This window comes from Pipistrellus hanaki (assembly GCF_964339955.1).
Source record: "Pipistrellus hanaki genome assembly, chromosome: 2".
Taxonomy (NCBI): Eukaryota; Metazoa; Chordata; class Mammalia; order Chiroptera; family Vespertilionidae; genus Pipistrellus; species Pipistrellus hanaki.
In genome coordinates, this window is record NC_140504.1 from 156,122,395 (window position 1) to 156,134,415 (window position 12,021).

Genomic DNA, 12,021 nt, shown 5'->3' on the forward strand with positions numbered 1-12,021 from the left:
TTAGCATATTAGCTTTTTATTATATAGAATTAGTTGATTGATTGGTTTTGATTGAGGTAATTGGTTAGTAACATTACATTGGTTTGGGAAAACTGAATAGTCCCATGCAACAGAATGAAACCAGACCACTATTCCCTTTGATTTTATTCGCTTCGATTTGCACTCTTACTCTTACTCTCATTCACTCCTCTGGCCTCCAGCCTCTCACCCAGGTTAGAACCTCTGAATGGCTGTTTTCACTATTTGGAACCGGATCCCCCAAGATACCTACATTGCCATCTCCTTCAAATCCTAGCTCAAATGTCAGCCTCTCAATGAGATCTTCCCCCACCTCCATTTAGTACTATAACCCACCATCTCTCACCAGCACTCCCAAGCTCCTCTCATTTTGGTCTACTAGCCCAGTATATCCTGATACAAGCATTCCCATTCTTGCTTTCTAGCAGGAGTTCCACAAAAACTTGCAGAAAGACTGGGGGGGGTGGGGGCGGGAGAAGGATGTGGTGCACTTTACAGTGCAAATGCATATACTGCACTGCATGTAAACAAATACACGAAGCCATTTTTTAAAGGATTAAATGTAACATCAGAAATCAAAGAAGACCGGTAGGTGAAAAAATTATAAATAAATTCAAAGATGAGGGGAGAGTAGAGAGGTCAATCTAATATACCTATGTAAACTTTTTTTTAGAAGAGGAGCTTTCTCTATCACTAAATTCTGGAAGGAATTTGTCATTTTCCCCAATATATAACATAGATCCATATATAAGCAACATTGAGTAAAGTCAAGTAATTTGTCTAAAAGCATTTTACAGAAGATGCAGAATGCTGTTCATATGGTAAGTTCCTATGCTGATATTAAATGAAAGCCAGTGGTGCAATAGTAAATTATAAAGGATTCTGCTCTACAGGAGCAGGCACATTTGGTATGCGGAGAGCACTTTCTATGGAACTTGGATGGGTCTCACCTTTTACTTTAGTTGCGTCTCAACTTTTCCTTTACTAAAATATACTTACTTCTCTCCTACTTGTAGAATTCTCTGAATATTTCACTTGATATTGAAGTTGAAATGGTACCAATGTTGAACTGGACCAAGAAATATTTAAACCACCTCTGTCTGTGATTTCCATATGCAAACCTAATGGTGGATTGGGCTTCACTTAAGAAAAAACAAACAAAAACATGTTTTAGTCAAGCATTTCTTGTGATAATCATCAAATGAAGTCAAATTGAAATTTTAGCATATCTTGTTCTTTCAACTACTTAAAAGGTGATCTGGAGGACACATTATTTGAAAGTCTTAATGTTAAAATATAATGTCATATGTAGATTCAAAAAGTGATATATCCCCCCAATAACTTAGAAAGAAGTACAGGAAAAATTGTGAGGAAAATTGTTTCAGATATCTAGAAAAGTGACTAGTGATGTCAAAAACAATGATGCAAAGATATGAGTAAAAAGTTTATATATAAACTACCTAAGGAAATATGAGCTGAGAAAATAGTAACACTATTAAATTATATATTATATAATTATATATTAATAATTACATGATAATTATCTATACTAATAAAAGAGTATATGTTAATTAGACCGGATACACCAGACATCCTTCCGGACAAAGCCATGGTGATGGGAGCCTAGGCAGAGGCATTTAGGGGTAATCAGGCTGGCAGGGGAGAGCAGTGAGGAGTGATCAGGCTGGCAGAGGAGAGCAGTTAGGGGCATCAGGCCATCAGGCAGAGGCAGATAGAGTCAATCAAGCAAGCAGGCAGAGGGGCAATCAAGCAGGCAGGCATAGGTGGTTAGGGGTGATCAGGCAGTCAGGCAGAAAGGTTAGGAGTGATCAGGCAGGCAGTCAGGTGATCCCAGATTGTGAGAGAGATGTCCAAGAGGTCCCAGATTGGAGAGGGTGCAGGGTGGGCTAAGGGATCCCCTCATCCCCATGCTCGATTTTCATGCACCAGGCCTCTAGAAATATATAATTTAACATACATACACAAAACTGAATGAAAAAGTTAAATATTTTAAGTTAACATTTACTTATATTAGTCACATTTGTAGTGACATATTCAAATTGGTCAAAAAATGTCAGGGGATATTTGAACTGAAAATATGGAGCATTACCTGTTAATTGAGTTTTTCTTTTGCTCATATTTGTATAGAAAATTACTCCTTGTTTACTTTTTGTTTATCTCTGCCCACTATTATTTGTCCCTACTCTGTGAGGCAAGAATTTTGTCTCCTTCACCACTGTTTTCCCTGGCTCCCAAATCATGAGACTCTAAGAAATACTTATTGAAGGAATAAATCCAAGAAAAAAAATCTCCTAATTATTATCATAAATAGTTATCTGAGATGAAAAATGTGATAACCAAATACTTTATATATCATTAGACAGATCCAGGATTTAAAGAAATAAAACTGTTTTCAAGCAATAAGTTAGGTTATAATTGCAAAGATAGCAATACTACTGTTACTACCTAATGACTGAAAGCTACAACCATTCCAGAAGCTGCTCACAATACTCTCTAGCACTACATTTACCATGATTACAGAGTTGGTCAAAGTGAGATAAGCCGTTGACAAATTTTGTAATCCGTGTTTAATCTGTTTATATGACTGATGTTTAGATCTGTGATTTTCTTATGTACAACTTACCGATAGTGATGGGTTGAACTGACATTAAAGGAGACTGAAAAATCACTCTCCCAGATGTGATATTTAAATACATAGAGAGAGTGCAGTTGAGTTTGGCTGCTGGCACAGTCACATGGCATTCACATTTGTGAGCACTGCAGTTGCACTGAACAAGCTGGAAATTGCCTTTCTGGGGGACCAGTGGTGATTCTTCTAACACTTCAGGCCTACATGAAAAAGAAGAGGCAAACATTGATATAGATGTAAAGGTACTGACTATATTTAAAATGTAGGACACAAAATCCAAATTGAAATAAGCTATTCTGGATACCCATCATAAAGGGCATTGGCAAAGCAATACATTATGTCAGGGAAACAAAGATAAGGGTTAAAACAGGTTAGCTGTCAGAAATATAGAAGCAGGAAGAAAAGAACAAAAAGGAAAGAAAAAATTGCTATCCTAAAATCCTATACCCAACGTAAATATCTTTCAAAATAAATGTGAAATGACGACTTTTTTGCACGCATACCAAAACTGAAAATATTCACCACCATGAGACCTGCATTATAAAACATGTTAAAGGAAGTCCTTCAGGCAAAAAGAAAATGAAGATAGCAAATGAAAGTCTAGTTCTACACAAAGAAATAAAATTTAATGGAGGGTAAATATTTACAAATGATCTAAAGCAAAAGTAATTACCATGTAGTGTGAGGTTTATACCGTAAGTAGAAGTAAAATGTATGACATTAACTCCAAGCTTAGGAAGGGGGAAATAAGTTATTATGCAGTGGAGTAGTGACTGATTAATTCATAAGCATATATGTATAACCCAAAGACAGAGACAGTAGTGGGTGAAGGCTTGGGAGAAGTGGGATAGGAGAGTGCAATGAGGAGAATAAAAGACATAAGTAATACTTTCAACAATAAAGATTTAATTTTTTTAAAAAAGAACAAATTGATAAACTGGACTTCTTTTTTCATTTTTTATTAAGGTATTATATGTATACATGATAAACTAGACTTCTATAAAGATTGAAAACTTCTGTTCTTCAAATGACATTATCAAAAGTAACAAAAAGACAAGCCATCAATTGAGAAAACACATTTGTCAATCACCTACCTGATAAAGCACTTGTACCCAGAAGATTTAAAGAATGCTCAAAAGTATAGATAAATGGACTAGAATAGAGAATCCGGATATCAACCCAAACCACTATGCTCAATTAATATTTTACAAAGGAGGCATAAACATACAATGGAGTCAAGACAGTCTTCAATAAATGGTGTTGGAAAAATTGGACAGATACATGCAAAAATGAAACTAGATCACCAACTTACACCATACACAAAAATAAACTCAAAATGGATACAGGACTTGAACATAAGACGGGAAACCATAAAAATACTAGAGGAATCCACAGGCAGCAAAATCTCGAACATATGCCAAAAGAACTTCTTCACTGATACTGCCCCTAAGGCAATGGAAACTAAAGAGAAAATAAACAAATGGTACTACATCAAAATAAAAAGCTTTTTTACAGCAAAAGAAACTATCAACAAAGCAACAAGAAAGCCCACTCTATGGAAGAACATATTTGCAAATGTTATCACTGATAAAAGTTTAATCTCCAATATCTATAGACAGCTTATACAATTTAATAAAAGGAAGATAAATGATCAAATCAAAAAATGGGCTATGAACCTAAATAGAATCTTTTCAAAGGAAAACGAAGGAAGGCCAAGAGGCACGTGAAAACATGCTCAAAGTCACTAATTATCCAAGAGATGCAAATCAAAACAACAATATGGTACCATCTCACACCTGTCAGAATGGCTATCATTAGCAAATCAACAAATGACAAGTGTTGGCGAGGATGCGGAGAAAAAGGAACCCTCGTGCACTACTGGTGGGAATGCAGACTGGTGCAACCACTGTGGAGAACAGTATGGAGTTTCCTTCAAAAACTAAAAATGGAACTCCCATTTGACCCAGTAATACCACTCCTAGGAATATATCCTAAGAAACTAGAAACACCAATCTGAAAGGATATATGCATCCCTTTGTTCATTGCAACACAATTCACAATAGCTAAGATTTGGAAACAGCCTAGGTGCCTGTCAGCAGATGATTGGATCAGAAAACTATAGTACATCTATACAATGGAATACTATGCTGCCATAAAAAAGGAATTAGAGAACATTATGCTGAGTGAAATAAGCCAGTCAATGAAAGAAAAACACCACATGATCTCACTCATTTATGGATAATAAAGAAAATTATAAACTGATGAACAAAAAGATAGATACAGAGACAGTAAAGCAACAAACAGACTGTCAAATTACAGCGGGAAGGTTAGGGAGATATGGGGGAGATAAGAGGTCAACTGAAGAACTTGTATGCATATAAGCATAACCAAGGGACGCAAAACTCTGGGGGATTAGGGCATGTACGGGAGTGGGGGGGGGGGTGGCAATGGTAAGATATGTACACATATAATACCTAAATTTAAAAAATGAAAAAAAGAATGCTCAAAAAATTAAGTTTCCTTAATCCGTAATTTCTAAAATTAACAACCCAATTTAAAAATAGGCAAAGATGTCAACTGTCCTTTCACCAGAGAAGATATAAGAATGAAAATAAGGTCCTGAAAAGAAGCCTAACATCATTAGTCAAATTAAAAACACAATAAGATGCCACTATCCACATATTAAAATGGCTAAAATTAAAAAAATTAATCATATCAAGTGTTGAACAAGGACATGGAGGAATTAGAATTCAAATACAATGTTTTGACTATCACTGTAAATCTAAAAATGAATGGGTTAACAAAATTTTAATTACAGCTCAGCTGGCGTGGCTCAGGGGTTGAGTATCTACCTATGAACCAGAAGGTCACAGTTCAGTTCTAAGTCAGAGCGCATGCCTGGGTTGTGGGTTCAAACCCCAATGTCGGGCATGCAGGAGATAGCCAATCAATGATTCTCTCTCATCATTGATGTTTGTATTTCTCTTCCTCTCTCAATCAATAAAAATATATTTTTATAAAATTAATTATAATTATTTGGGTAAGGTTACCTAACTCAAGGCATAAAGACCAAGACACAGAGAGTTGTTATCTCTGGTTTATTAGTGGTTTTTATTTAATCTGAATGGTCCCCTAGTCTAAGCCTTGTTGAAGCGAGAAGATTTAGAGTGAGTGTTGGCGGGGGCGGGAGGGGTTACATGCCCCCCATCCTCCTATCTTGCTTGAGCTACTCCCATTCTGTCCATAAAGACCAGCTTCCTTCTATGAAAACCACTCTATGCTTAAAAAAAAAAAAAAAGAAAAAGAAAAACAAACAAACAAAAAAAACTTGGGGCTAGAGAGAGAGTAGTATTATTTGGGCATGATCATTGCCTTCAGAAATGTTTTGGTCTTTTTGGATAAAAAAAAAAACTGTAAGTGATAAATATACCAATTACAAATTCAGTGTGGAGGAAGTGTTGCTTTAGAAATTGTGCTAACTAGCATATACATGTGCATTCAGATATAAACACATCATGAAAGAAATGTACCCTAGTCTTTCCATACACATCCCACTAGCATTAAATGTTTTGAATTATGATAAATTTTCACAATTTATCAGACTTTAGTATTAATTTAGTTCTAAAATACCAATCAGGAAACAACATATACAGACCTTTTAATGTGTAAAGCAGTCTACTGGGCACTGAGTAAGAAGTAATATTGCTGCAAAAAGCACACTAAATTCATACTGAGACTTAAACTCAAATTATTGTGTTTGCTTATGAGCCACAGGCATGTAATGGCATTTTAGGAGCCTCAGTTTCCTTAATCCATAAAACAGAGAAAATGCCTGCAATATCTATCTCTACAAGGTTGTAGTAAATATCAAAGACAATTACATAAAAGTATCTTTGAAAACTTAAAGTGCTGTATACCCATAAAATACTGTTTTTAATCAGAGGTGGATTGACTTAGCACTTTCCATTTTATATAAATCTTTAAACAAAGCCAGTAAAATGTAATTTTAAAAAATATTATGCCTTGCCTTTGATGTGTTTTTCACATATTAAGATAAAAGCTTTTCTCAAAGGAATATGGAACAAATTGAATAAATGGTGGTTTTATGTCAGAAGCGTTGACTGAAGAACTCCCAAATTTTAAGGCAAAAATAGAACTGAACTGATAATAAGACATATATTTTCCACTAATACTTTTTATGTTTTTAAGGATAAAAACTTCTAGTAATATTTTTCTTTTTAAAATAAAAGATAAGTTAGAATTATAATCTCTTAGTCTTAGATGGTCTTGCAAATGCCATGCTTTTCTAAATACAGTGGATAATTGTAGAATAGGGCTGATAACCAATTAGATTAACTCTTTGGTTTCTTTGACACATCACTGTTGTGTTCTATTTAATCAATCTTTGTTTTCTTTAAAATTTCAATATTATATATACAAAGAAGATAAAAATATATAGCAAAAATTCAGAGTAACTATATATAATGACTGTATATAACTATAGAATACATATCACAGTAATTCATAATTAGTTTTTTCTTAAAACCATCTCTATTCAGAAATTTCCCAAGCCACTCCAACAGAAAACCCTATCTCAAAATGCTAAGAATCAATCTAAAACTAATTTTCAAATGTTCTAAGCAGGAGTCAGGAAACTACAGCCCACAAGCGAAAAATACCTCTTTTGAACAGCCTGTGAGCTAAGAACGGTTTCTTACATTTTCAAATGTTTTCTTAAAAGGAAGAAGGAAAGAGAGATGAGAGAGAGAGAGAGAGAGAGAGAGAGAGAGAGAGAGAGAGAGAGAGAGAGAGAGAGAGAGAGAGAGAGAGAGGAAAAGGAAAAACGTTCCATGATATGTGGAAATTAAATGAAATTCAAATGTTAGTGTCCATAAAAAGAGGCATGTTCATTTGTTTTTGTATTAACTATGGCAACAAGGTTATGACAGAGACACTATGGCCTGTAAAATCCAAAATATTGTCTACCAATCCTGACTGGCATGACTTAGTGGTTGAGCATCCACCTATGAACCAGGAAGTCACAGTTCAATTCCCGGCCAGGGCACATGTCCAGGTTGCAGGCTCGATCCCCAGTGTAGGCCATGAAGGAGGCAGTTAATCAATGATTGTCTCTCATCATTGATGTTTCTATCTCTCTCTCCTCCTTTCTGAAATAAATAAAAATATTTTTTAAATAATAAAATATTGGCTATTTAGTCCTTTAAGAAAAAAAAATTTCAATCCTAGCTACAGGCCAAAAACACTTTGTATTCCTTAGGGGTAGATACTTGATAGGTAAAGGACACAGAAACAGAGAAACAACATTAAATACATCAGCAAATTACATAACATAATATATTTATAATTTACATGAAACTCCTTGAAAATCAATATCTACTACAATGTTTTAATCCACCTTATGTGGGAACTAGTATCACCTACTTTATAGATAAGAAACTGAGGCTCAGAGAGAAGGTAGACATCATATGAAGTCTTGCCCTTCCATCTTCAGCATTACACCCAAGATGCTTTATTATTAGAAGATAAATTTCTCTGTTGTCATTGTCATTTTATGTAAAGGAAAATAAAGACTTTAGGGGACACAACTAAAGAATTCTTAATATGAGCTGTGTTAGTATTTCTATAAATTAGAACATTAGAGAATTATATAATTATTTCAAATTATTTTTTTCATTGAGGAAAACATTCGATCTTTGCCATATTTAAGAGAACAGAAATTTTTCCAAGTTTGTGTGGAACCTGGACCAGCTTTGCTACTTGCCAAAGTCAGCACAAGAACTCCTTTTACCTTCAAAAAGACTTTTAAAAGTTTTAAGTATTTATGAACATCAAATGATTCTCTAAAAATTTGATACTTTTAAACTATAAGGATTAAAATGATGATCAATATTTCAAAATAAAAAAGTGATACATTGGCTTAAAATAACCAAAACAAAAATTACTGGCCCTGGCCCAGTAGCTCAGTTAGTTGGAACATTATCCTGTACACCAAAAGGTTTCAGGTTCGATTCCTGGTCAGGGCACATACTCAATTTTCGAGTTCATTCCTGGGTAAGGGTGCATACAGGAGGCAACTATAATAGCTCTTTAAGCTTCTCAAAGGGTGTCTGTGCTTTGATGACACTTATGATTAGAAATGGTGGGCTAATCACTATGAATTTCCCTGGTCAACTACCTTCAATGTCTCCCTGTTTCCCTCAGGATACAGTTCCAGCTAAATAAATACCATTCTCCACTAAAAAGGAATCAGGGCTCCTTAGAGAAATAGCAGTTTCCAGTGTTATAGCAGGAAATGTATAAAATCAACCTGAAACATTGCAATGCCAGAAAATAAGAAGTCCTCAAAAATAATTGTAAAAGATGGGACACATCAAAGGGACACAAGGACCAGCTTGAATAAGTTCCAATTAGACAAATGAGACAATTTGAAAAATAAAATAATGAAAGTGATTATAGCCCATAAATTAAAATAATCCATGAATCCATCTTTATAAGGAGGAAGGAAGAGAGAAGGAGGAGAGGATAAAAGAAAGGAAGAAGGGGAAAAGGGAAGAATGGAAAGTATATTTCTCACAGAACCTAGAACTGTGGCCTGTACACACTAAATGTTTCTTGATCGAATAACACTATTTCTAAAATGACCCAATTAATGTTGAGCACTTTTATTTACTTTAAAAATAATGTACTTTTCTTCTCTAAAAATTTCATTTGGTTCTTTTTTATCATCATTTCACATTTTATATCCTTACTAAAGGCCCTGGGCACAAAATCTGTGCACTGGAGGAGGGTGTCCCTCAGCCCAGCCTATGAGCTCTTGGAATCTGAGATCCCTTGGGGGATGTTCAGGATCCCTCTCACAGTCCGAGACCTCCAGCTCCTTACCGCCCACCTGCTTCCTGATCCATACCGCTTGGCTTGCTATTCCTCAATGCTGCCATGGAGGTGGGAGAGGCTCCCACCATAGCCACTACATTCACCAACTTCTGACTGAGCAGCACTCCCCCTATGGGAGTGCACTAACCACCAGGAGGCAGCTCCTGCATTGAGCGTCTGTCCCCCGGTGGTCAATGCACATCATAGTGACCAGTTGTTCAGCCGGTTGGTCATCTGTTCAGTTGATTTGCATATTAAGGTTCTATTATATAGGACCAGAGGCCTGGTGCACAAAATTTGTGCACAGGTAGAGTCCCTAGGCCTGGCTGGCTATCATGGCTGATTGGGTTCCCCACCTCCCACCTCCTTTTTCCCTTACCATCCAGACATGCCACTACTGCACTGTTCCCCGTCCCCACCTCCCCACCTCTCTGCCTCCTTTTTCCTTCGCTCTCTCAGCACCCCACCACCACCATTGGTCACCCACCATGTTCCACACCATGCCCAGAGGTCAGCAAATGTCATAGCGAGTGATAGAACTCCAGTTCTCCCAGTCAAACTCCCAAGGGGACACTTTGTATATTAGCCTTTTATATATATAGACTAGAGGACCAGTGCATGAAATTCATGCATGGAGGAGGGTCCCCTCAGCCCAGCGTGCACCTTCCCCAATCTGGGACCCCTTGGGGGATGTCTGAACTGCCAGTTTAAGCCCTATCATATGGATCAGGCCTAAATCAGCAGTCAGACATCCCTCTCACAATCCAGGACATAACTGCTCACCTGCTGGCCTGGTCAGCCCCAACTTCCCCCACTGCCAATATAGTCGCCCCCAACTGCCCCCCTACCGGCCTGGTTACCCTAACTTCCCTACCCCTGGCCAGCCTAGTTGCCCTACACAGCATGCTGTTCAGTTGTTTGGTTGACCCTCACTAACCTGGTTGTCCCACACAGCCTGCTGCTCAGTCGTTTGGTCACCCCTCACTGACTCCCACCTGCCAGCCTGGTCATCCTCAACTGCCCTCCATGCAGGCCTGGTTTCCCCACACAGCCTGCTGCTCAGTCCTTTGGTTGCCTTTCACTAACCCCCCTGCCAGCATGGTCACCCCACGCAGCCTGCTGCTCAGTCATTTGCTTGTCCCTGGTCACCGCACACAATCTGTTTGGTTATTCATTTGGTTGTTTTGGATGCAATGGTCACTTATGTTCTGAGCATGTGGAGAATATTCATACTAACTATCCTTGTCTGTTAATTCTATCATCTCTGTCATTTCTGGGTCTCGTTCTATTGACTGTTTTTTATCTTTCTCCTGGTTATGGGTTATATTTTTCTGTTACTTCATATACAGAAACGTGTATTTCCTGTTCCTTCAGTATTTTTTAGTGGATTCCTGACATTGTGAATATTATGCTTTTGAGTGTTGGGTTGTATTGTCTTACTCTAAAAGAATGGACGATTTTGTTCTGGCACTTAAGTTACTTCAGCACTAGTCTATGCCTTTAAGCTTCTTTTTAGTTTGGGGGAAGATAGTATAGAAAAACCTTGACTCTAGGAGTAATCTGGCCCCACTTGAAAGTAGGTTATTATGGGGTTTCTACTGAAAGTCATTGACATCCAACAAGGTCTCTCCAATCTGCTTATTGGAAAATTTAGTTATTCTTGGTCCCATGTGACTTCTGGGGATTGTTTAGCTTATAGCTCCTGGTAATTGTTCTTTCCCAAGAAGATTTCCTATCTACCAACATGGCAGACTGATATCCAGTCAAACAGTCAAGGGGACCCCATAATAGTTTCTGTGTACATCCCTGCTTCAGTACTCTGCTCCATGAATTCAAGCCCCTTTATACCATCTGAACTTCTATCTCTGTCTTCTTGAATCAGCAATATTTCTGATTGAGTTCCCCAACCCTGTGTCATATTCAGGTACCCCAAAAGGCAGAGCCACTCTAAACATGGAGAATTACTCCTGAGGTTGAGGAAGTAAGCTTAACATAAGAGGTAGGAGAAGAAAGGATCAAAGTGTGGGATCCTTGAAATAGGGATTATAGAAATAGCATGCTTATCATTAATGACAAGGTCTGAGGTATGTCATGAGAAAGGGTTAATTAAATGGAGTAAAAAATTAAGAATAGTGAAAGTAAAGCATTCAAGAAATTGAAGATGACCCATGTGGATGTCTAAATCACCAAGAGAGCTGACAGAAGTAATAGTGAAGAAACCAAGTAAACTAGGTATAGTGAAATGGAGTGGCTACTTGATGAAAATGTGTGACCAAGGAAATCCATATTTTAAACGGGAGTTACCAAAGTCCAAACTCTCTGGATATCCCTTGCTTAGTCATCCACATTTATCTGTCATCATCTTCCAACTTCCAGACCCAACCACATGCAATGTTTCAAGTCTTCAAATGTCTACAGACCGTTACAAATACTCTTCATTCTATCCGGTTCAGTCTTCT

The 12,021-nt window shown here is 37.1% G+C and overlaps 1 protein-coding gene across 3 annotated transcripts in view; it reads right to left on the reverse strand.

The window, feature by feature from the left end:
- Window positions 1-12,021, reverse strand: part of LEPR (leptin receptor) — an 81,332-nt gene that overhangs the window by 30,551 nt on the left and 38,760 nt on the right. For all 3 annotated transcript variants that reach the window (XM_084871356.1, XM_084871355.1, XM_084871357.1), the window contains exons 5-6: window positions 2,663-2,868; window positions 1,018-1,160 (exon numbers count right to left, since the gene is read on the reverse strand). In XM_084871356.1, coding sequence (XP_084727482.1) covers window positions 1,018-1,160; window positions 2,663-2,868 — 349 coding nt within the window. The remainder of the gene's footprint in view (window positions 1-1,017; window positions 1,161-2,662; window positions 2,869-12,021) is intronic.